Source organism: Eubalaena glacialis, chromosome 2 (genome assembly GCF_028564815.1).
Source record: "Eubalaena glacialis isolate mEubGla1 chromosome 2, mEubGla1.1.hap2.+ XY, whole genome shotgun sequence".
In the NCBI taxonomy this organism is placed as follows: Eukaryota; Metazoa; Chordata; class Mammalia; order Artiodactyla; family Balaenidae; genus Eubalaena; species Eubalaena glacialis.
In genome coordinates, this window is record NC_083717.1 from 32050184 (window position 1) to 32076887 (window position 26704).

General features: G+C 45.1%; 1 protein-coding gene across 2 annotated transcripts in view; it reads right to left on the reverse strand.

The window, feature by feature from the left end:
* APBA2 (amyloid beta precursor protein binding family A member 2) overlaps nt 1-6223 on the reverse strand; it is a 66825-nt gene extending 60602 nt beyond the window's left edge. For both annotated transcript variants that reach the window (XM_061181698.1, XM_061181696.1), the window contains exon 1: nt 5263-6223. In XM_061181698.1, the coding sequence (XP_061037681.1) occupies nt 5263-6213 (951 nt within the window). In that variant the 5' untranslated portion in view covers nt 6214-6223. The remainder of the gene's footprint in view (nt 1-5262) is intronic.
* Between the last annotated feature and the right edge of the window lie 20481 nt (nt 6224-26704).

Genomic DNA, 26704 nt, shown 5'->3' on the forward strand with positions numbered 1-26704 from the left:
TCATGAAGTCAGGACGTTGCGACAGTTTTACACGCCAGAGGTCTGGTGTCTGCTGGTCACCTTGCTGGTGCCAGGACACACTCGCTGCGAACAATAGAGCCCGTCAGGTCTCGTGATAACGAATAAACAGACGACAGGGCAGAGGAAACTCACCCACACTCACCCCGTCGCTGAGCTCGGCATCACCTCTTCTAGAGCTGCCCAGGGTCACAGGCGTGAGCCTTGCCCTAACAAACTGTTCAGCCCTCACACTGTGTAACCATGGATGCAGTACTGACCCCACACAGGTCTCAAAGGCCTCATCTGTAAAATGGGAATAACCCTAGTCCCTACCTCTTCCGGTTGCTCTAAGAGTCACTGAGATCACACACATAAAGCCCTAGCATGGTGCTGGCAGTCACTACCCACACCGGCGTCACCTCCACCGTCACCCAGGGATTTTCCACAAATGGCAAAACAAGAAACATTAAATCCTCAGAAGCCACGGGTCCCACAGGTGACAGAGGTGACAGCTTTCCCACCACTGTGGGTTGTTGGTGACCATCCTGGGACTGAGCCATACGGGGACAGGTCTTGGGATGTCACATGGTCTGGCCCTCTGCCCCAAGGATGTGCATCTTCGGTTGGTGTATTCCTGCAGGGAGAGAAAAGGGCTTGAGGCTCCAGAGTGTTCGGGAGAGGCGGGGGGAGCAGGGCTGGGGTGTCCTCGTCTCTGGGAGCCTGGGATGAAGTCGGCACCCATGCAAGCACGGAGGGGATCTCTACGAAGGGGAAGGCTTTGCAGCAGAGTTTCTCAAAGTCATCCGCCAACCCGATACAGTCAGCTCTCCTTGTTTGTGGCTATTATGTTCGATAAAGTTGCCGTGAACCCTGAATGAGGGGATCCTGGACCACCGTTCCCAGGGGGAAATACAGGGGGAGGTTCCCCTGAGCCTCTGGTCCCCACATTTCATCAACCGATCCATACATGACCTTGTTCTATGTATGTTTCTATTTAAAGACACCTTATTTACCATGTATTATTCACAAATAATTAATTATATCCAGTATATATAATAAAACACTGGCTGAGAAGAGTTTCACATTTTCCTGACCCGGGATAACAAGACTGTCAATTTCACTGGCTAGGGTTAGGGTTAGGGTTTTCAGCCTTATAACAAGATGTTTTTTAATGGGTGGTCATCTCACAAATCCACAAAGTTAGCCACTTTCCCATCACTCCCTCACACACTGCAGATGTTACTCCAGCACTCTGTAGAGCAGCCCCAGGTACAGATCGGCAAATTCTTCTTCCTTTTTCTGAATGTACCATGTTGTTATTTGTTAACACTGAACTCATGGCCAACAGCTCTGTCATTCACGCCTGAATGAAACACCTAACAACACGTGTTTTTCTCCAGAAGTCACGTCTCAGCCTTCTTGCGCTTAGGAACACTAGACAGCACTTCAGCACTGCACTTGGGGGTCATTCTATCACCAGCCACAAGCACACAAATGCAAAAGACACGGCACTAAAAGGACCACAAAAAGGACGCTTTTTCATAGTACGAGCTGAAAGAAGGCAGGGCATCTCCTTGTTCAAACTTAGCTGGGAACGGGCGTGTTGAATGACTCAATTTTTTTGCCTGTCTGTGCATGTCCGAAAAGGACTGCATAAGTGCCATGGGTATAGATTTTTAAGGTTACAGATAAACTCTAGTGAGTAGGCAAATTCACAAATACGGAATCCATGAATAATAAGGATCAGGCACACCTTGTTTACAGAACACCTCTAAGCGGATGCTTCGGGGAAATCCTGAGAGGCAATTTGTCTCTTTGATTTGAAAACTTTTTGTTTTGTTTTTAAATTAATTTATTTTTTATTGAAGTATAGTTGATTTATCATGTTGTGTTATTTCAGGTGTACAGCAAAATCACTTGAGTTACAGATATATTCTTTTTCAGATTCTTTCCCCATGTAGGTTACTACAAAATGAAAACTCAATGCTGGAATTCTACAATGTCACAGGGCAAAATATTCTTTGCCTCTATTTTCCAAAATGTCCTCAATAAACTTTCACTGATTTGAAAAAACTTTTTTGCTGTAAAAACACTCACACGCGGGTCTCCTCTGTTCCCCACGATCACACCCTAGCTTCCCGCAACGCCAAGTCCACCTCCTTCAGGTTCTCCAGACCTGTGTGCCCCTGTGCAGCCCCCTCAGTCTCCTCAGAGCTGCATGGGGGCAGCTCTAACCGCAAACTGGAGACTTTTCAAAAGAAAAGAGGCTAAAGAAAAACATCTGCAGCAAAAAATAACATCTGTGGTACATGCATAAAGTGCTGCTAGGAAATGGAAAAGCATCGAGACCCCAAAAGATAAAAGGCACCAAACATTCATAGAAGAAAAAAAAAGTATCAGACAAGAGGATCATGGGGAGATGGTCAGCATTCATGCATAGCCTGGGAATTTATCTTCAAGTAATAAACCCAAAGGAGGAAAACCTGCCTCCCTCATACAAAGAGGTCTGTATAGTCTCGTATATAAAAGAAAATGCCATCCGCAACCTGCACGCTCCATGGCAGGGTATGTACAGACAAATCAATTAGATGGCCCATTGCCTGAACTTCAAAGGCTGGCAAAAAGGATCATGAAAATGATATGACAACACGGAGCGACATTTACAACATGTCAGATTTTAAAAGCGGGATGGCAGAATCACACGTGGGACCACGATGGCAGCTACAGACATTGTTTACGCTCAGTGCCAGAGTCTGAGAAGGTGGGAACCACAGTCCCATTTCTAATTCTATTGTAATATTGTTGCCCATACAGCGACTGAGTGAAGTGCTATTCAGCACTCTTAGAAGCACCCACGACATAACTTTTCGAGCTTTGAAATGAGGGGAAGAAAGGAAGGATGCTATCTATGTACTTCTCCTCCAACAGGAGTCCTCCAAGAGTTGCTTCTCAAACTGCATGTGGCATCTTGCTAAAATGCAGCCTTAGCTAATAAGGACCTACTGTATAGCACAGGGAACTCTACTCAATACTCTGTAATGACCTATATGGGAAAATAATCTAAAAAAGAGTGGATATATGTCTATGTATAACTGATTCACTTTGCTGTACAGCAGAAACTAACACAACATTGTAAATCAACTATACTCCAATAAAAATTAATTAAAAAAACAAAACAAAACGCAGCCTTGGCACTGGCAGTCCTGGGCCGCCGGTGCTGCGGGGCCGTGGACCATGCTTTACAAACCAACAGTCTAAGCACAGAGGTGGCTGATGCTGCCCATTTCTCCCTCAGGGGATTTCCACCACAGCCTTCACTGCGTGCACAGTACTGGGGGGGCTGGTGTGGGACTCAGGAGCACCCTGTGCACCTGTTGGGGGCCACACAGCCTGGATATTCCCAGGGTAGAAGGGGGCTCCTTTTAGAAAGGCAGGCTGTGGTCTGAAGCAAGGAATTGCCAAACTTCCCAGGGAACTTCCTTCTTTACACACAGACACACACACACACATATCTCGCTTTCAAGAGGGTTCCTATCACCAGCGGGTCTACTTGATCAAATTCCAAAGTGTTCTTCATCTGGATGGGCCATTCGGGTCTACAAGACGTGACGACCCAGCCAGGGCAGAGCCCTCAAGAGGAGGCCAGTTTCTTCGGGGGCCCTTGTCCGCCCTGAGCTGGGAATTGCCAGCCTCTCCCCTTGATGGAATTATCTTGTGAATGAATGAGTGAATATAAAGCCAGAAAAGCTAGGCAATAATAAACCAGCACAAATGAGCCTTTCCGGGGTCTTGGATGAGAGCATTTGTTTCAAGGCAACACTCTATTTGGGGAGAAAAGGTACCTGCCCTTCCACCCACTGCCACGTCTGAAGAACAGACCTCCTCTGGGCCCCCACCTCCACCCACTCATCCACCCCCAGCCCTCCAACCCAAAGGGCTGCATTTTCACTCAAACTGGCATGTGGTTTAAGTAAAGCCCAACATCAGGTCTCGTCCACTCCCCACCATATGCCCTAGAGATCATTTCTCTTGACTAGAACTTTGTCCGGGCATCATTTGTCCTGGCGAGGCTCAGCATGTCACCTGCCTTGCATGGTCCACATCGACCTGCGGCACCATCGCCGCTGCTGGGTGGTGAGTCCAGCCCTGCCAGGACTGCAGAAGGACGGCAGTACTATTCCCTAAAGCCCAGACCTTGACCCCAGAGCCTCTGCTATTGTTGGGGGGCTCCCCCCACATCCACTAGCGCACAGCAGTTTCTTTACACCCCAAAGCCCCCAGCACACAGAGAACGGCCTCAAATGACAGGAACATCCTGAAAGTGAAGTCAGTTTATGCTTAACGATCTTTAAAAAAAAAAACAAAAGGCATCAAAGGGAAGTTCCAGAAACCTACAGTGAGTCAATAGGTCTTGTTGCCCAAACACGAGCTCTCACTATCTATACTTTTCAAATGCATGAATTCTTCTGGGAAAAAAATAATATTAATGAAGCCTTTAAAAAATATGAAAGCAGTTCATTCTCATTTGTCCACAGATTTAGCCAAATAGAAGTTCCTTTACATGCGTCTAATATTCACATCTTTTTATATACACGTAAGTTTTTTTTGAAAGGCAGCTTGTCAAAAGTGTTCTTTAGAATACACACTTACTTTGCTATAATTAAAAGAAAATACACTTACGCTTAAACCCACTGGCCTCATTAGCATGCATCTCTTCTCCAAGACTTTGTCAAAGCTTCAAATAATTATTTGCAAAACGGTTATTTACAGCTAATCACCCATCATGCCAAGGTCCCCGGGCTTTCAGAGAAGTGTCACCCGATACAACCATCCGCAGTGAAATGCACTCAGGTCGCTGCCCCTCGACGCTAGGCTGCCCCCAACCACCGGCCGCAGCTGCCTGCACTCACCAGCAGCCCCGCATCCTTGCCGATGTCCGGCCAGCCTGAAGAAACCCCCTGGTGAGGGGCAACCGTCACAGGGACCACCCCCACGTGAGCAGATCCAGGGCAAGCAGACTAAGACCCAACCTCTTCTGGGTAGGCTGGGATGTCTCCTGGGAGCCCTGGTTGCCAATCAGCCTTCCACCAGATTTTCTTGACATTTACTAAGGCACCTGATGGGTGAACAGGAGTGGCTGGGCCATCCACACATAACTGAGGGAATGGAGAGCTAGGCACGCATTCTGATCTACAGGTTACAGCAGCACCTTTGCTCTCCGGGCCCCTCCATCCCCTTCCCTGGGGACAGCCAGAGTCCTACCTGCTCCTGGGGCCACTTTGGCCTCTCCTCGGGAGTCCTGGCCTTGGTCTTGAAGCTCCTCTGGGGGTCTGCGGGGTGCTTGGCCTCGGGAGGGAGGTTCAGGGACTTGGGCCTGCCCTCGTGTCTGCTGGGGCCGCGGCTGGCCTCGGCCGGCGGGCCGGCCTCCGACGAGTCCCCGGGCCCCGGCTCGGGCGCCCGCAGCGGCGCGTGCTCGGGGCTGGCCTCGCCGGCACTCGTGATGCTGCTCGTGCTCAAGCTCATCTTGATCTCGGCCACGATCTGGTCGATGTCCTCCTCCTGGTCCTCCAGGTCCCCGTCCCCGCGCCTCGGGCGGTAAGGGGATGCGCTGCCCTCGTTCCCGTTGGCCTCAGCGGGGTAGTAGTCCTGGTAGGCCCCTTCGCCGGGACAGTAGTGGACGCCCTCTTCCTGGTCCTGGGCCTCCAGCATGGAGGCCTCAAGCTCTGGGGTGGGGAGGTGGCCGTCCCGGTAGCCGGGGCTGCCCTGGTCCCCGCGGCCGTGCGGCTGTGGGCCCGCCGGGTCCGTCCACTCCTCCACGGCCTCCTGGCACTCGTCCGTCTCCAGGTGGCGCGCGTCGTGGGCCAGGTAGCCATCCCCGTTGCAGTCCGTGCCCTGCAGGTAGCTGTCGTCCTCGGGGCAGTAGCGGATGTAGTAGGTGATGCCCTCCTCTTCCTCGGGGAGGCCCTCGTCATAGTCCTCCTCCTCGGAGGTGTTGTTCACATAGTCGGAGCTCGAGTCCCCGTCGGGGCTGTGGTCGTGGCCGCCCTGCTCGGTGGGCGCAGGGCTCTCGGGCCGCAGGGCCGCCAGCTCCAGGCCCTTGGGCACGTACTCCTCCAGGGGCAGCTCCGCATCCTCGCTCTCGGGCTCCAGGCCCGGCCTCGCCCTGTGGTCCAGCATGCTGCTCGCCGCGTTCTGACGCTTCCGGTGGGCCATGGCGGGCAGTCACGCGGCCATTGTCACCAGGAGGCAGCCACTGTGGGGAGGAAGGGGGGACAGGACAGTCAGAGCCCGAGAAGCACGCCCCGCCAGCGCGGTTTACAGCAGAGCGATGTAACGCGAGTACGTTCAAACGACGTGACGCCCCCACCCCAACTGACTGGTGTGTCAGGACCGGCGCACACACCTGCCAAAGAGAGAGGAGGACGCCGGGGCTGGAGGAGCAGGAGGCCCCGACGACCCCCAGGACGCCTGCTGCTCTCCCCCCAACTCCCCGCTCATTCGGGACTTCCCTCTCTTTGTTTTTCTTTTTCTTCGAAGTACAGTGGATTCACAATGTTGTGTTACTTTCCGGTGTACAGCACAGTGATTCAGTTTTATATATATATTCTTTTTCAGAGCCTTTCCCACAACAGGTTATTACAAGATATTGAATATAGTCTCCTGAACTATAGAGTAGATCCTTGTTGTTTACTTATTTTATATAAAGTAGTGTGTATCTTTTAATCCCAAACTCCAATTTATCCCTCCCCCACCCTTTCCCCTTTGATAATCATTAGTTTCTTTTCTATGTCTGTCTGTTTTCCTTTTGTAAATAAGTTCATTTATATCATTTTTTTTAGATACCACATATAAGTGATATCATATATTTGTCTTTCTCTTTCTGACTTACGTCACTTAGTGTGATAATCTCTAGGTCCATCCATGTTGCTGCAAATGGCATTATTTCATTCTTTCTTATGGCTGAGTAATGTTCCATTGTATATAAGTACCACATCCTCTTTATCCATTCGTCTGTCGATGGGCATTTGGGTTGCTTCCATGACCTGGCTATTGTAAATAGTGCTGCAATGAACAATGGGGTGCATGTGTCTTTTTGAATTACGGTTTTCTCAGGGTATGTGCCCAGTAGTGGGATTGCTGAGTCATATGGTAATTCTATTTTTAGTTTTTTAAGGAACCTCCATACTGTTCTCCATAGTGGCTGCACCAATTTACATTCCCACCAAGAGTGTAGAGGGTTCCCTTTTCTCCATACCCTTTCCAGCATTTATTGTTTGTAGACTTTTTAATGATGGCCATTCTGACTGGTGTCAGGTGGTACCTCACTGTGGTTTTGATTTGCATTTCTCTAATAATTAGTGATGTTGAGCATCTTTTCATGTGCCTGTTGGCCGTCTCACTCATGACTTTGTGAAGATGCTCACTGGTTGAGGAGCCCAAGTGACCAAGACAAATGGTCATAAGATCAGGTTATTTGCTCTCAAAAAAGAAAAAGAGAAGCTTTCATTCCAAAGACATGATGAAGCCAATGAGCAGGTGCCCTACCCCTTCCAAGTTGAAATCCGCTGTCCCTCGAAGCCCATCTCAAGTCCCCCCACCCCCCTCGAGCTCGTCCCCCACTCCCCGGCACACACAAGCCTCTGCTTCCTCCTTACTCCAAACGACAGCACTGACCGGATTTGCCAGGAGCCATCCAGGCCGAGTGCCACACAGAGACACTGGACATGAGCCTGAGCCTCACAGGCTCGATGGGGTGGGGGCCCAGGAAGGGGGACACCAGAGGGAGGGCCACCAGCAGAAGGGGGACACCCAGGAGGGTGCAAAGGACGCGGCTGCTGCTTACAGGATGTGGGTCACGGCACTGCCAGGCACCGCAAAACCCAAACTGAGAGGGTCCTGTACCCCACTGCCCAGGACCCTGCATTTTATCCCACAAACCATGCAGCATCATTGGGCAATTTTCAGCAGGCACGTGACACAGGATTTCTCTTTCAGCCCCTTCGGGAGACACTGGGGGACAGGCGGCTTGAGGAATGGAGACCAATGGAAACACCCTTCCCGTCCTCTAGGGAAGTGAGAGGCTCACAAGTGGCCGTGTCTCCACAGCATCGCTAGACGCTAAAAGATCCACATCACTTCCCCAGAGCAGCCCACAGGCCTGAAAGCGGTCCCACACCAGGAAAACCGTCACTGAGATGGACCCTGCAGGGTCTGAGCGTCCTCCCGAGTCACCCCATCCCCAAACCCTGAAACTGACGGGCCCATTCCAGAGATCTGTTCCTGGTAGAGAGCAAGGTGTCCAGTGTTACCTAAAATACAGCTGATCAGAGGATGCACCAAGAGTACCAAGCACTGTTGTACAGCAGATTTCCCACATTCACAAAGTAGAGCCAACCGCAACAGACGTGCCACCTGCTGTAGGAATGATACAAGGCACTTGGCAAACACTCTTTTGGACACAATCTCCAGGAAAAGCCTTCCTCAAAATGGTCCCTAAAGTGTGTATGGAATGCGATGGCTAAGGTGTGACCAGATTCCTATGCCTTGGAAGCCAGGATGGTGGAGGGCCAATGGGGCTAGTGGTTACTTGCACAGGAGCACACAGGTCCCTTTTCTTTGCAGAGGGCGGGGCACCATCTCTGTAGCATCTCTGTAGCTCCCCAGGGTCTGACACCAGGCCATGCACACTGCAGGTATTCACATCCTTGTCAAAGGATAAACCACGGTACACAGTATCTCTTACTATCTTAACTTCAAATTCAATGTCATCTGGGGGGGACAACATCTTACGCACACCTAGATGTGTATGCCCACACCGATATACAACACCCTACTGGCCAATATAAGACTCAAGGACTAAAGTATATGGTAACATAGAGCAGATCCTGATCCTATTAATGTTACCCAAGTAATCTATAATTTTTAAATTTATTTTATTGAAGTATAGTTGAGTTACAATGTTGTGTTAATCTTTGTTATACAGCAAAGTGATTCAGTTTTATACATATATATGTATATATGTGTGCGTCTGTATATATATGTGTGTGTATATACATATATATATACACACACACACACACACACACATATATATATACACACACGCACACACATTCTTTATCATTTTCTTTTCCATTATGGTTCATCACAGGATATCAACTATAGTTTCCTGTGCTATATTCAACAGCAGGACTTTGTTTATCTATTCTATATATAATGGTTTGCATCTGCTAATCTCAAACTCCCAATCCATCCCTCCCCCACCCCCTCTCCCCCATGGCAACCACAAGTCTGTTCTCTATGTCCGTGAGTCTGTTTTTGTTTCATAGGTAAGTTCATTTGTGTCATATTTTAGATTCCACATATGTGATATCATATGGTATTTGTCTTTCTCTTTCTGACTTACTTCACTTAGTATGATAATATCTATGTCCATCCATGTTGCTGCAAATGCATTATTTCATTGTCTTTTTATGGCTGAGTAATATTCCATTGTATATATGTACCACACCTTCTTTATCTATTCCTCTGTCAATGGACATTTAGGTTGTTTCCATGTCTTGGCTATTGTGCACAGCGCTGCTATGAACATAGGGGTGCATGTATCTTTTCAAATTAGAGTTTTGTCCAAAGTAATCTATAATTTAAGGCTGTCCCAGCCAAAATCTCAGTGGAATACTGGGGAAACCCTGACCCAGTAATTCTTTTGTTCATTTTGAAGAACAAACTTGTGAAAATAGCTGGGAAAGATCTAAAAAATGAGACTGTGAGGAGAACTTGCCTTATCAAGCATTTAACTATACTCTAAAGTCATGGTAATTAAAATGGCATGGTAGTGTTGCTGGACAGACAGAAATGGTATAGATGAGAAAGTCCAGAAACAGACATACGTTCACGTAGGAATGTAGTCTCTAGCATGTAGGGTGACCAGCCATCCCGGTTTGCTGGGACTGAACACAGTTTCTGAGGACACAGCACTTTCAGTGCTAAAACCAGGATGGCTGGTCACCCTAAGGTATGTGGAAAAGAATAGTCTATTTGGTGAGGGGTATTGGGATACTTGGGCTGCACACTGGAACCACCTGGGGAATTTTACGGGTACTCACGCCTGACATTCCAAGTTCATTGGTAGAGCCGTGACCCGGCATCCAAGTTTTTAATGTGTACAAAATTTGAAAACCACTGGGGCGATCGTTTGGGAGGAAGCTAAGTGCTCCCTACCTTCCGCGTGTATGCTTTTCAGATGGGCTAAATATTTCAAGATAATAAAGGGTTCCAGATAGTGGCCAGATTGCCTACTTCAAGGCGAGATGTTTGGCCCCCCTCATGGGAAATCTGCACTCCTTGCAGCTGGGGATGGGGTGCAGCTCACAGGCCCAGGCAACGTCAGAGAGAACACATTTCCTCTGGCTCCAGGTGGCATGCACGTTGTCCCTTGAAGCAAGCAGATTTGGCCGAGGACAACCCACCTCTGTCCACTCTTAAAAAATAGAGGATCCTTCCTTTTCTCGCCTCAACAAAAAAATCCAGGTGGCCAAGCCACTGCTGCCAGCTTGCTGCAAAATCATCTCCCACTCTATTTTCTACTGCCCAACAATGATGAAATTTTATACACACAACATTGGGTCTTTTCACTCAAGAAATATCTCCCCATTTATTCAAGTCTTAAATGTCAACAGCACTGTGGGTTTCTTCATAGCTGTAGACATGTCAGAGGAAGCTGATTCTAAGACATATTAGTTTCTGTAGCCATGGGGAATGGATATTCTCTCCTATCATATATATCTGACTATTGTTGGTACATAGAAAAAAAATCCTTACTGCTTTTGTATTATAAGCCCATTTTTAAATTCCAATAGTTTTAGCTGATAATTTTATTCTCTTTTCCAGCATTTTGTCTGGCCGCACTGCACTTCCACAGTTACATGACAGTGGTGCTGAGGCATCCCTGACTTATTCCCAATTGTAATGAAAATGCCTTTACTTTTTAACCAGGGTTGGTCCAGGGTAAGGCAGGCATGGCACTCGCCTCGGGTGCAAAATTTAACAGGGCGCCAAAAAAACTCAGGAATCAAAACAGATACAATTATAATGGAATACTTTAAAAAAATCAAAATTTAATGGGAAAAAAATCCACAATGAACAAAATATCAAAATTTTAAATAAAAATCGGTATGACTTATTTTTTTCTTTTTGCCTCAGGCTCCAATAGGGCTTAGCAGGCCCCTGTGAATGATCTAGTTTTTTAAAAGTTTTCCCCATTAAATACAATGCTGTTGTTGGCTTTTCCAGAGTTTGATGGTGCAAACCGTTCTGTCTTCTGTGGATACAAATGGAAGGACCCGCGGTGGCCTCCCAGGAGGGCAGCCGCGTCTTTGAAGGGTCTGCAGAATTACATCAAACCTACTGGGGCACTATTAAAGATGAAGACAGAAAGTCCTTGTTTAAATTCAGACCTCCACTTACTGTCATGCCTTTGGCAAGATATTTAATGGATGAATGGCCTTCCCCTCCTGGGAAACTGGAAATGATGGCCCTGCATGCAGGGCTTGAAGTGGGTTAAATAAGAGAGTAACCCACACTGGCCTCACTTCCATGAACACTTTTTTTTCCTACTACATACAGGGAATTGAGGAACATTTTAAATGACATTTGAAGGGAGAGAATGCAGTAGAAACTCTCTATTAAGTATTATTTAATGGCTACATGATATTTCCTGGCCCAATGGACATTATCTAACTCTTCCCCTATTGAACACACAAACTGTGTTTTATTTCTGTATAATAAATAATGTCTTGATGTTTCCCTAAGGATATGCTCTACACCATTTTCCCCACTCCAGGGCTTTTACCCAGGACCCTTTAAAACTTTTTTTTCAATCCAAGGTCCAGGTCCTCAGAAAAGGCCCAGGAGGGGTGTGGCCAGAAAAGCATTCAGCACCCCGACAGTGGGGGGTGTAGGCAAACATATTGAGGGCCTCTGCTTCTTTATATATACTTCTTTTTTAATTTTATTGAAGTATAGTTGATTTACAATGTGTTAATTTCTGGTGTACAGCAAAGTGACTCATTATACACATATATACATTCTTTCTTATATTCTTTTCCATTATGGTTTATCACAGTATATTGAATATAGTTCCCTGTGCTATATAGTAGGACCTTGTTGTTTATCCATCCTATATATAATGGTTTACCTCTGTTAATCCCAAACTCCCAATCCATCCCTCCCCCACGCCCCCTCTCTCTTGGCAACCACAAGTCTGTTCTCTATGTCTGTGAGTCTGTTTCTGTTTCTTGGATAAGTTCATTTGTGTCATATTTTAGATTCCACATATAAGTGATGTCATATGATAATTGCCTTTCTCTGTCTGATTTATTTACTTCACTTAGTATGATAATCTCTAGGTCCAACCATGTTGCTGCAAATGGCACTATTTCATTCCTTTTTATGGCTGAGTAATATTCCATTGTATATATCTACCACATCTTCTTTATCCATTCCTCTGTTGATGGACACTTAGGTTGCTTCCATGTCTTGGCTGTTGTAAACAGTGCTGCTATGAACATTGGGGTGCATGTATCTTTTCAAATTAGAGTTTTCTCTGGATATATATGCAGTATTGGGATTGCAGGATCATATGGCAACTCTATTTTTAATTTTTTGAGGAATCTCCATACTGTTTTCCATAGTGGCTGCACCAATTTACATTCCCAGGAGGTCTTCTGCTTCTGATTAATCATATTAAAGATAAATCCTTCAGAAAAGACTACCTGGAAAGCAATTCAAATGTTCAGGAGAAGCACAATTATCTGCTATGCATCCAAGGAAATGAGGCCCTGTGTCCATACTCAATTAATTCTAGAACGGCTCATGAATCAATAAAAATGCAGCCCCTGCCTCGGTGCTCACCACTCTCCTCCTGGAACATCCTCATGAGATGTGGGAAATAAAGGCTCATTGTCAACAATAAAGGGTTCCACTGTCCTTATTCTAAGCCACATTTTTCTTCTGCAAGAGGAAACAGCATTAGTCAGCTCTTAGAAGAGGTGAAAGACAGCAGACCAAGATGAAACATAGTGATGCAGGGGCCACAACACAGGCTGGGTTAAAACGCTACCTTACAAACGAGCTATGGACTCAGCCAAACTGTCGCTGCCCCCAATCTTGTTCCCAGTTGGGTCTCCCATGTTGTAAAGATAATATTCTTTTTTAAAGATAATATTCTTTTTTTCCTTCCAAATATAACACAGTTGCTTTGACTACACACAATATGGGTTTAAACAGTCCTTCAGTACACCTGTACAATCAGCTCAAACATCCCAGACAAGAGTCCTTGAATAAGGATCTTGCTGCAAGGTCATAGACAACCACGAGCTCTGAAATTAATTAATCTTCAGAATTCTATAAGAGTTAATAAATTAATCTTCAGAAACCAGGCTGACATCCAACACTGTCACACAAGACCATACCACCTAGCTTGGGGTCACAGAGGGGTGTGCTTCTTTTTTGAAAAATGTCAGTAAGAACGGCAAAAATGTTGAGCACACACCAAATCTCCAGGAGCCGGATCCCAGTTAAGCCAATGTTATTAGCACATCCGTAAGACAATTATGCAGTGATTAAAATATTTACAAAGAGTGTATTGCATAAAATGTGCTGTTATAATTTATTCACAACCAAATAGACATAGAACAAACTGTGAAGAAATGCATTAAAATCCCAGCAAAAGGTTGCCTTTGACTGATGGGACAATGTTATTCACTTCCTTCCTTTCTTCATTTCTGAGTGTGGTATTTCTACAGACAAATAATAAATAAAAAGACAAGTGCCGTGGAGTGTGAGCCCTCTGCAGCCACACCTGTCAGCGGGCTTTTCTTCAGAGGAAGGATGGGGGTCTTAGCATCCCTTGAAAGAGCCCCAGGGCATGGGTGGGCATGATTTGTTCCATCTGGGCTTTCGATATGCCAGGATATCTGTCCCACCATGTCCTACTCCCAGAATGAGCACAATGGAACGATCCGTCCCTTAAATACAATTTTTAAATGCTGTCAGCCCTTTACCAATAGCAAGTCTCCAGGAGCTGCTATTTTCAACATCCCACAGTGTAATCTACACCTGTCACCCATGTTCATGCTGTAACGTACAGCAATTTGGCACCCAAGGAACTTCTGGGACGGCAGATATTTGCTGTTCTTATTAGTTACTCTTAACAGTAATAAGTTAATTCTCTCCCATGAGAACAGCTGGAGATAGTGGTGACTTACCAAAGTCAGCCCCTGTTCCCAGTCGCCTTTAGGAAAAAAGCAAAGGTCCAGACAAGAAGGCAATTAAACAAAACAAAACATTACCATCACTGACCTTTTTCTCAACATGCTTGAGAAGGGGCCCAACTTTTGCACATGCCAAGGCCTTGTGCTAAGAGGGACATTGCCAAGTGCCCTTTACCAGCTCCATCCTGGTACAAGGAAATAGATAGCCTCCAGGGAAAGCAGACAAGACTCCAGGGAAAAGTGGATTTATTTCTGCTGGCTGTCCTGCTCTTTTCATATTTTTCTAGTCACTTCCAAGTGCATACATCACTGCGAAGATTTCAAATAAATCTCATTTTATTTATGGGCTGATTTGTGTCTCCCACAAATTCATATGTTGAATCCCTTAACCCCCAGGACCTCAGAATGTGACCTTGTTAGGAAATAGGGTCATTGAAGACCTAGTAAAGATAAGATCATTAGGGTGGGCTCTAATCCAATATGACTGATGTTCTTATAAAAAGGGGAAATTTGAAGACAGATACACAGGGAGAAAGAACGCATGTGATGAGGAAGGCAGAAATCTACAGGGTAGGGAAAGATGGGCAATGCCAGAAGCTGGGGAAGAGACACAGGACAGACCCTCCCTCACAACCCCCAGAAGGAACCAACCCTGCTGACACCTTATCTCAGACTTCTGGCCTCCAGAGCTGTGAAACAATGCATTCCTGTAGTTTATGCCACCCAGTTTGTGGTGCTTTGTTACAGCAGCCCTAGCAAACTGATACAATCCCTAAGGATTCAAAGTACACCACTCAAAGGAGTTCCCTTGTTTTTCATCTTCTGGAGAATTCTCCAGCATGTAATCAGGGTGTGTTTGCACTCTGGCTCTAACCATTGTTTAAGCTATTCAAGTTTCCTTGGCTTTCCATATAAATTCTAGAATCATCTGGTTGATATCTTTTTTCTTTTTTTTTTTTTTTAATCCTGCTCGGAATTTGATTGGGAGTGCATCGAATCTATACATCAATTTGGGGAGAATCAACATCTTAACTATACTGAAACTTCCAAAGCAGAAACATGATCTATCTTTCCATTTCCTTAGGTGTTCTTTGATTTCTCTCATCAGTATTTGTAGTTTTCAGCATACACATCTTGCACATGTTTTGTTAAATATAAACATATTCCTTTTCTCTTTTTTTGGTGTATTGTAAATGTTCATGTTTTCTTACAATTGCTTTATTGATATAATACAGAAATATAACTGATTGTTGTATAGTGACCTTGCTAAATTCATTTATTAATTCTAGGAGCTTTTTGTAGATGCCAAGGGATTTTGCAGACGATGATGTAGTCTGCAAATAAGACTTGGTTTTATGTATTTCTTTGCAATCTACACGCCATTTATTTCTTTTCCTTGCCTTAGCACACTGGCTAGGACATCCTGGATGGTGTTGAACAGGAGTGATGAGAGCCACAAGACCTTACCTTGTCCTTGATCTTGGGTGGAAAACAGTCTTTTACCACTACTATGATCTTAGCTGTAAATTTTTTGTAGATGCCCTCTTTCAGGTTGAAGATGTTTCCATTCCTGTGTGCTAAGAGTTTTTTTTTTTTTTTTTTAAATCATGAATGGATTGGATTTTGTCAAATGCTTTTTCCACCCATGTTAAGATGCTTGCATGGTTTTCCTTCTTTACCCTGTCAACATGGTGGAACGTGTTGACTGAAGCTTGAATTTTGAAGCAGCCTTGCATTCCTGGGAAATCCTCACCTGGCCATAATGTACTGTCCTTAGGCATTGCTGGATTAACTTTGCTAATACATTGTTAAGAACTTTTTTACATCTATGTTCATAAGGGATATGGTCTGTAATTAACTTGCAATATCTTTATCTCCTCATATGAGAGCAATGCTGGTCTCATTAAGTGAATAGGGAAGTATTCTTGCCTCTTCTATTTTCTGAAAAAGACTGTGCAGAATTGGTATTATTTTTCTCTTAAATGTTTCAGAGAATTCAGCAGTGAAACCATCTGGGCCTGTGATTTTCTTTTTTGGAAGGTTTTTTAACCACAAATTTCACATCTATAATAGAAATAGAAAAATTCAGGTTCTCCAATTCTTCTTGAATGAGTTTTGGGAATTATTTCAAGAAATTGGTCCATTTCTTAAGATGGAAGCCCAGATTGATGAGACCTTTCTTCTTTCCTAATATTAGCATTTAATGGTATATACTTCTCTGTAAGCACTGTTTTGGCTGCATCCCACAAATTTTAATATATTTTCATTTTCATTCAGTTAAAAATATTTAATTTCCCTTGAGACTTCTTCTTTGACCCATGGATTGTTCAGAAATATGTTGTTTAATTTCTAAATAGTTGGGGATTTTCCCCAATATCTTCCTATCAGCAATTTCTAGTTTAATTACATTATGGTCAAAGAACATACTTTGCAGGATTTTGATTATTTTAAATTTGTTAAGGTTTGGTTTTTGGCCTAGAATATGGTATCTTGGTGAAGGCTCCATGTGCACTTGAAAAAGAATGTGTATTTTGCTGTTGTGGGGTAGAGTGTTCCATAACTTCCCACTAGGACATATTCATTGATAGTGTTACTCAGATTTTCTGTATCTTTGTTGCTTTTTTATCTACTTGTTCTATCAGCTATAGAGATGGTAATGTTGAAGTCTCTAATTATGGATTTATCCATTTTTCTCCATTTAGTTCTATCAGTTTTTGCTTTATGTACTGAGGAGTTCTATTGCTAGCAGCATACAGGTTTAGGGTTTTTATGTCTTCTTGATGAACTAAACCTTTTATCATGTGTAGTGGTCCTCTTTATCCCTGGTAAATTTCCTTGTAAGGTAGAATTTCTCCAGTGTTAAAATAACCACTCCAGCTTTCTTTAGTGTTTGAATGGTATATCTTTTTTCCATCCTTTTATTTGTAATATCTCTGTGTCATCATACTTAAAGTGGATTCCTTGTAGAAAGCATATACTGATAGGTCTTGTTTCTTAATCTAATCTATTAATGTGTATTTTTTAATGGTGTGTTTAGGCCATTTATATTTAATGTATTTATTGATATGGTTGGATTTGGTCCACTCTTTCATTATTTTTCTGTTTGTTTCCTTTGTTTCTTGTTCTTCTGTTTCCCACTTCCAGCCTACTTTTGGATTGTTTAAAATTTTTTTAGTATTTCATTTATCTATTATCTTTTTGGCTATAATTCTTTGTATCTTTTTTAATGCTTGCTCTATGGATTAATATATATATTATATTGTGTGTATATGTATATATATACATATATATATAATACATTTATATCTTTTCATGTTCTACTTTGAGTTAACATTTTGCCACTTCAAGTAAAATGGAGGAGTCTTACAACCATATAGGTCCCTTTATCCACAGCATTTATGATATAGTTGTCATATGTATTATATCTATATACATTAACACACACATACCCCCAGTCAGTGTCATAATGTTTGCTTAAAACCCTCATAGGTATTTTAAAGAACTTTAGAGGTGAAAAATAGTCTATCGTAATTACTCAGATACTTTTTCATTTCTGTTGCTCTTCCTCCATTCCTGAAGTCCCCAGTCCCTTTGGTATCATTTCCCTTCATCCTAAAGAACTTTCTTTAGCAATTCATGTAAATAGGTTTGCTGACAACAAATCCTTTTAGTTTTCCTTCATCTGAGAATTTATTTATCAGGTCTTTATTTCACCTTCATTCCTGAAGGATTTATTCACTGAATTCAGAATTTGGGGTTGATAGTTTTGTTTTGTTTTGTTTTGTTTCTAGAATGTTAAAGATGTTCCACTGTCTCTGGCCTCCATGGTTTCCAATGAGAAATCCACAGCCACTCAAATCATTGTTCTCCTATATTCAATGTGTCATTTTTAATTTAGCTGCTTTCAAGACTCTTCCTTTATCTTTGGTTTTCATCAGTTTGATTATGATATATCTAGGTGTGATTTTCTTTTGGTCTATCCTGTTGGCAGTTTTGAGGTTCTTAAATCTGTAAATTTATGTCTTTCACCAAAATGGGATGTTTTCAGACATGATACTGTCAAATATTTTTGTGTAACAAGCTCTTTCTTCTTTCATTAAAGGATTCTAATGGTATAAATGTTGGAGCATTTTATAATGTTCTAAAAGTCCCCAAAGCTTTGCTCATTTCTTAGAGTCATTTTTTCTCTTTGTTATTCAGGATAATTTCTATTGATCTGCTTAAATTTCACTGATTCTTTCCTGTGTCATAGTCATTTTGCTTTTGACCCCATCTAGGGAAATTTTTATTTCAGATATTATATTTTCAGGTCTAAATTTTCTATAGTATTGTTTTTTTTTAGTTTATATTTCTCTTCTGAGAATTTCTGTCTCTCAACTCATTTCAGAAGTGTCCATTCAGCATGAGGGCTGGGACCAGTTCTCCTGCTTCCCTACCAGGCTCTCTTTGTCATGTTACACCCTCATGGAGGGGCCACTTGGTGTCACCACATGCTTTGCTGTAGGAACAAATGTGTCAGGTCTCGGCCCCTCCACAGCCGGGATCCCATTAGTTCTCAAGTATCCCTCTGAGGCTGAGGCCACTTGGGGCCAGAAAAGGGAATGTAGCCCAGGAGGGCTGGGGAGGGACGTGCCCAGGGAACAGCTCTCTGAGAAGCCACGGTTCACCAACTCCAGAACAGAGAGTGGGTGCTGGATTCAGACAGTGGAGGGCGAGGGTGGGGGGGCAAAGGTTGTTGCCAAAGCAAGAGCCAGCTGTCACCACGCCAGCAGCACCGCCAGAGCGCAGAGCCCCAGCAGCTCACCCAGAGGTGGCAGCTGGAGTGTGGACCTGGCTCGGGACTCAGGAGGCAGGGTCCGTGGGGGGGGGGGGGGGAGGGGAATGGCCCCTCTAACAAGGACAGTCAAGTGTCCGCCTCGCTCTGGCACTGATTTGTCCCCAGTCCCAGCAAACTCTGGCCGGAAATAGCCAGGCTGGAGAGCTGTCTCTCCCTGCCCGCTTCGTGGAACACAGGGACACCTGTAGACCCTCCTCTCCTGCGAGCCCCCCACCCCGTCCCAACAAACCCCCTGGAGGCACCACCCAGGTGATGGCCAACCTGAATGTCACACAATCATTCATTCACGCCATCCTTCCCGCAATTCTCCCAGGCTGTCTGCCGGCCCCGCGGAACATTCTGTAACTTTCTGCAGAGGCGGGGGCCAGCACATCCACCAGCAACGGCTGCTGAAAGGGTGTAAAGGAAACGCAAAATGCTGAAACAAAACTCCCAAGGTGGAGAAAAACGGCAGGATACTCCATCACATGATGATCTTCTCAATAAAAGATCTCCCTCGGGATTTCTTTAAATAGCCAGCTTCTCCTGGCTTATTTTAAATAATTTAACTCTACTTATGTGTAACTTTCTTACACATGTTTCCTCTGGGGGAAGCAGGGAACTCTGGGGTATTGAGTGGGGTGGGAAGTGGGGGGAGTTTGCAAAAGAGAAGAGGAGTCACCTGCCGGGCCGCCTCTCCTCTGGAGGGCACCTGGGGTATCTGCACCCCCAAACTCCCCACACACATGCTCCCTAGCCCTGAGTGGGGCGGGCCCTCGTCCTTTGCTGGGGAAGAGCCAGCTCCACCCATACCCCAGTTTTGGGGGTCTACTGACGGGCAGCTCACCGGGTTTCTCCAGAGCTGTTCCCCACCACCTTTGGGCTCAGCTGTGTCATCCCCGCTCTTGGCTGATGTCTCCACAACGATTCTGATCCTCCCCACAGGAGACCTGGGCTGCCCCTGTCTCCTAAGTAACACCTTGTGACCCTAGAAAAGTCTGGGGAGGGGAGAGGCTGTGGGTACTTACAAATTAGGTCCCTGACTGTGGCTTTTCAAGATAAAAATTCAAAAAGATACCTAGGCTGTCTGCTGGCAGTTGCGAGGGGGAGGCAAAGCAGAACGTGTGGCTGGCAGGTGACAGGGCTGCCAGGTGATGGAGAAGTCGGGGGGCGGGGCTCCCCCTGTGCAGAGTGAGTCAGGGATGAGGGGCGGAGCAGGCTCTGGCGAGGACCCCGGGCACGTCTCCAGCCTCCTGGTCCTTCACCTGCTGCAGAGGGTGCAGCCAGCGCCAGTTTTGGGGTGGGGTGAGGTGGGGGGAGGTGTTGTCACCAGCAGCCTCTGGGCTCAGCCTCCAACTGGGGACAAAGACCCCAGAGCTGTCCTGGGTCGGGGGGCTCTAGGGTCCCACTCAGGGCCCTGTCTGTCTGTGTTCAGTCCCAAGGCCCTGGCTCTTTTGCCCCCTCGTGCCATCTCTGGCCAGCTTTGCATCCGACAGCTCCTTCACCCGGTGGTCCCCACACTTTAGAGACCGCGAGTCACCCAAGGGCTTGTTAAAGCTCAGAACACTGGGCCCCGCCCTTGGAGCTTCTGAGTCAGGAGATCTGGGTGGAGCTGAGGGTGTGCTTTTCTAACAGGTTCCCAGGTGGGGCTGATGCTACTGGTCTAACACCACACTGGATGGGACGCCAGGCCACCTGCCCACCCTCTAGTGGTCATATCTTTGGAATCAAGGATAAAAATCCCGGGACTTCTCGGGAAAACAGATTCGCAGGTTTCAGAGCTGAGAAACTAAATGCAGTCATCACAGCTGCGCCGAGGCCCCCCTGGTCCCTGCCCCCAGTCACATCTCCTTCCTGAACATGAAAGAGAAAAGAGGATTTCAAGCCCATATCTGGGCAGGACAGCTTGGATAAAGATGGACATACTCCCCTCCCACTGTGATCAGGAAAGTCAGACCTCCCCACGGCCCCATCTCGTCCTGGCAGCTGCAGAGTTCCCGCTGCCCATGCTGTGGCCAGGCATCTCTCTGTGGGTGTTGCCCATCCTCTCCGCGAGGCCCACCTCGGGTTGGAGCAGGCTGCCAACCCAGGGCCCCTGACCTCAGGGCTTGGGATCTGAAGCCAGAGCGCGGAGGACAGAACAGGAGCAGTCGGTGCCACTAACGCAAAGGCAGATTTGGTCTGGACAGTGAGGGCTGACTTCGGGGATGAAGAGATTAAGAGACAGATGGCTCGTCCCTGAAGCTGAGGGTGTCCCAAGTCAGAAGTCAGTGAGATAGCCAGATGGACGGTGACCAGATCAGACGAAGAAACTGCTGCCTTAGTCAGCATTCTTCAGAAAATGAGAACCAATAGGATGTAGACAGAGAGATTTATTTCAAGGGATTGGTTCACAGGATCCTGGTAAGCCTGAAATTTGCAGGGCAGCCTGGGACTTATGGCAGGAGCTGATGTGGCAGCCTTGGATCTGAAGGCAGTCTGAAGGCAGAATTGCTTCCTCTCTGGCGACTTCAGTCTTTTCTCGAAAGACCTTCAAGCCATTGGATGAGGCCCACCCACATCATGGAGGGTCATCTGCTTTACATGTGATTTAAATGTTAATCATGTGTAAAAAATACCTTCAGAGCAACATCTAGACTGGCGTTTGACCGAGCAACTGGACACGACAGCCTAGCCAAGTTGGCACATAAATGTAACCATCACAACTGCACAGATATTACTCTGGTCCTTCAACACACACCAAGCACAGGTACTGGGGAGGCAGAGGCAAACAAGACAAAGTTCCTTCTCTCATGGAGGTGACATCTATTCCCCTGCTGCCAAGAGTTGGGCATTCTTACTCTCAGTGGCCCTTCTCAAAGAAGTCCCCTTTACCACATACCTTTGGCCTCTACCCACAGTCTCCTCCTGCTAACACCACTTCCTTTTCTCGGTATTAAGACAGCATTCTGTGCACAGCCTACAGCCTTCCCTGGTGATCCCCTGGCCATCCTGGGATTCAGAATTTAGGTATAATGTAGCCTGCATGGCAGAATTCTGTGCAGCTATGCTGTCCCAAGCTCAGCTGTCCTTCATACCTGCTAACTAAGGAGTAGGGTCCTCATTCAGATATTTCTTACAAGTGACAGACCTTCCTTACACCAGCCTTGGGATCTTCCTCAGACATTCATTTACTCACCCTATCTTCTGTACTCGGAAATTCTTGCCACCCATATGCTAAGACTAATTCACCAGAGCATTTAAAGGAGCACATACTGTGTAATTTAGGGGATGGGTCTCACAATTATAAAAATAAAATTGTAAAAATAAAACCATTTATTGGCTTTTGGGTATAAACCTCAAGGCCTTTTCCATCTATCTCAAGCCCTCTGGAGTTCCCCACCTTCCCAGAGCAACTAAAGCCACTTTTTCTGAAAATTACTCAGAAACAGACAGAAACCCAAGGTAATGATGAAAACACTATTTCTCAAAATACGGTTCAAACAGATTCCCGGATCAGAACCTGCTGAGAGGTGGGCCTGGGAATCTATCTTTGTATGAAGCACCTCAGATCATTATGTGCCCAAGAGTTTAAAAATGACTTCCCCAAGGATCCCTTCTAGATATGGTGAGCCCACTTGATAGTAATCATAAAACTGTGTTGGATAAGAAAAGATGGGTGACTCTGGTGGGTCAGAAACTTTACAAATCACTGAACAGGAAGGTAGATAGACTCAGACGGAAGAATGAAACCACAGCCCCAGGTGGGCACAGATGAGGAAGGACAGCTGGGGAAAGTGGGTGAGACTCCAAGGTTGTTCCAAAATGACAGATTCCAGGATGGAAGGGCCCCAAGCAAGCAAGGGTGAGCGGAGGAGTCTGAGAGTAGGATCAGCTGGCAGGTGCACACCACCCATCCTCCACCTCTAGGGCCAGGCAGCCACACAGCACTGGGGTCTTGTCAGCGAGGAAGAGAGAGGGTAGGGAGGATGCCCATTAGAGACCAGCCAACAGTTCCGCTGCATGCATCACAGTGAACATTCAGAACAAGGATAGAGAAAATCCTCTATGCTTCAGAAGGCAGGGGTGGGGGTTACACACAAAGCAACAAGAACCAGATTATTGGATTGACGTCAGACTTCTCATCAGCAACACTGGACGCAGGAAGACAATGGGAGAGTATCTCCAAAGTTCCAAGGAAAAGACATTGGTCAGAATTTACACCCAGCCAAACTGTCCTTCACATGAGAAGTCAAGATATCAACACTTTCAGACATGCAAGTAGAATATAAGTAAATGACGAATGTACTGTTACAGGAGGAAGCACAAATACAAAAGGAACGGTGATGAGGAGGAGGAAAAAAGTAAAATTTATTACTAATGACTGTAAAATATTTCAACAATCTGGAATTCTAGGACTAAAATTAGAAATGATACCATCAACGTGGGAGGAGAGGTTGAGGCAGCAAGCAGAGGGAAGTAAGATCATGCCAATATTTTTGTTTTGTAAGGAAGGAGGGCACATTCACCAACTCCAGATGGCAACAGAAAAATACAAGTTTATCTCTGAGTTATCTCTATAAAAGGAATAGGATGCATAATTTCTAAATCACTAGAGGAAAACAAAAGGAACACAGAAAACGCAATCCACACAACAAAACAGAAGCAATAAGAAAATATTAACCAACTAATATCTCAAAAATAGGCCAAACATATCAGCATCACTGGATTAAATACACCTAATCAAAGAGAGTTTCAGATTAGACTACAAAAACAAAATTCAGTTCTGTGCTTGTTTTGGGTTGAATTGTATCCCTCCAAAATTCATATCTTTAAGTCCTAACCCCCAGTATCTCAGAATATGACTGTCTTTGGAGACAGGGCCTTTAAAGAGGTAATTCAATCAAAATGAGGCTGTTAAAGTGGGCCCTAATTCAATCTGACAGCTGTACTCATAAGAAGATAAATTTGGACAGACAGAGAGACCCCAGAGGTGCAAATACACAAAGGGATGACCATGTAATGAGGCAGCGAGAGGGTGGGCATCTGCAAGTCGAGAGAGACCTCAGAAGAAGCCAACCCTGCTGACACTCTGATCTTGGATGTCCAGCCTCCAGACCTGTGCAGAATAAATTTCATTTGTCTAAGCCACGTAGGCTGTGGTATTTTGTATGGCAGCCTGAGCCTACTGATATACCATGCTCTTCATACTCTTTTTAGTCCATCTGTTTGAAAAACACAGATTTTCCGATTCTTTTAGAAAATGCAACCATGATGTCTTAGTCTATTTGTGCTGATGTAACAAAAATACAACAGCCTGGGGACTTCCCTGGTGGCACAGTGGTTAAGAATTCACCTACCAATGCAGGAGACATGCGTTTGATCCCTAGTCTGGGAAGATCCCACATGCCACGGAGCAACAAAGCCTGTGCACCACAACTACTGAGCCTGCGCTCTAGAGCCCGTGAGCCACAACTACTGAAGCCCGCACGCCTATAACCCGTGCTCCACAACAAGAGAAGCCACCACAATGAGAAACCCACGCACCACAACGAAGAGCAGCCCCCCTTCGCAGCAACTAGAGAAAGCCTGTGTGCAGCAACGAAGATTCAATGCAGCCATAAATTAATTAATTAATTCATTAATTTTTAAAAATACAATAGCCTGAGTGGCTTATAAACAACAGAAATTTATTTCCTACCATTCTGGAGGCTGGGAAGCCTAAGATCAAGGTGCTGGCAGATTCAGTGTCTGGTGAGAGCTCATTTCCTGGAGCAGAGGCGGCTGTGTTTTCTCCCTGGGTCCTCACGTGGAAGAAGGGGTGAGGGAGCTCTCTGGGGTCTCTTTTGTAAGGGCACTAATCCCATTCATGAGGGCTCCACCCTAATGACCTAATCACCTCCCAAAGGCCCCAATTCTTAATACCCTCAACATTGCAGGTTAGGATTTCAACATGTGAATTTTGGAAGGACACACACATTCTGTCTATAGCATGGAGTTGTTTACAGGCTCTTGCATCACTACACCTAAAACAAAATAACATGAGACTGCTAAAAATAAAAGTGTAGAGAAAGATATACCAGCAAATACTAACAAGAAGAAAGCAGGTGTAGTAATATTAATCAGACGAAATAAATGTAAACAGCAAAGTATGGAAAGGGACAAAAAGAAATATTACTATTAAATCCACCAAGAGCATCAAGTAACTTTATCAATTTAACATTCCTTCACAACATAAACAAAGCAAATAATGATAATAAAAGGTGAAATTAATAGTCATACACATATTGGGAGACGTTAACAGAAATTTAACTAGACAAAAGTAAAGACATAAATATTAAAAAAAAAAACAACAACTAACAAGTTTGATCAAAGGGCTTTATTTAGGACTTTGTGCCCAACAAATAGAGAAAGCAGAGGTTAAAAAAAAAAAAAAAAAAAAAGATACAGTATTAGTCCACAAAAGGAATTTTAACATTCTATAAAGGAGAATTTGTACTGGCTCACTCACTGAATACAATGTGATAAAATTAGAAATCAAAGAGAAAAAGATCACGTCAGTTACCAATGCATTACCTCTCAGCTCTGAATGCACCCTTCAGTACATGCTGCCATGGACAACAGGATTCCCTGAAACACATCTCCTTTGAAGTGATGCCAAGTGTTACGCTTTCTTGGTAAGAGGCACTGGAAAAACACCACAGGAGGAAGAGGCTTCCTGCAATTTCCAGATTGGTCCATAGGCCCTGACTTGGTTCTTCTGTAACCTTGCAGCCTTGGTCTGGCCACCCTTTAGATGTAGAAAAACCAGAGACTAGCAAGACCAGCCACCTACTAGACACCCTCAACAAACTCCAGTGTGGCTGCACGGTCCGGAGGGTCACATACTGAGCAGTCTCATTCCACGTGCATGCCCCGCACACTGTGAAGGCCTGCTGCCTCGGCCAGTGCCTGGACGCCCCCCGAATGCCCTGCTGCCAGCTGCAGATCACCTGCCCTCCTCCTGCACTTCGGAGGGTGGCCTGTTGTCTTAACAACTCCAAACCAGCTCTGGCCTGTCTAAACCAGAGAACTCCTCTGCTATCTGGTGACTGAACCACACCTTCTCCTGTGAAGTTTGAACCCTTCACGTTTGTCCCTCGGTGGGTACTTTTTTTTTTTAACCATTTTTTATTGAAGCATAGTTAATTTACAATGTTGTGTTAGTTACAGGTGTACAGCAAAGTGATTCACATATATATATATATACACACACACACACACACACATATACATATGTATATGTATATTTTTTCAGATTCTTTTCCCTTATAGGTTATTACAAGATATTGAATATAGCTCCCTGTGCTACACAGTAGGGCCTTGTTGTTTACCTATTTTATACATAGCAGTGTCTATATGTTAATCCCAAACTCCTATCCTCCTTGGGTACTCTTGCTCAGCCCTAAGATACCATACAAAGTATCCCTGTATCTTACAGTTATTCTTTTATCATAGTTAATCATTCCTTACAATAAATTTTCCCTATTTAACTGTGTCATTTCTACCTCCTGACTGGACCCAGACTGTTACAGAATTGGTCCTGGGAGTGGTCCTAGGAGACAGACCCTTAAAGATGGGATCTGGGGATTGATTT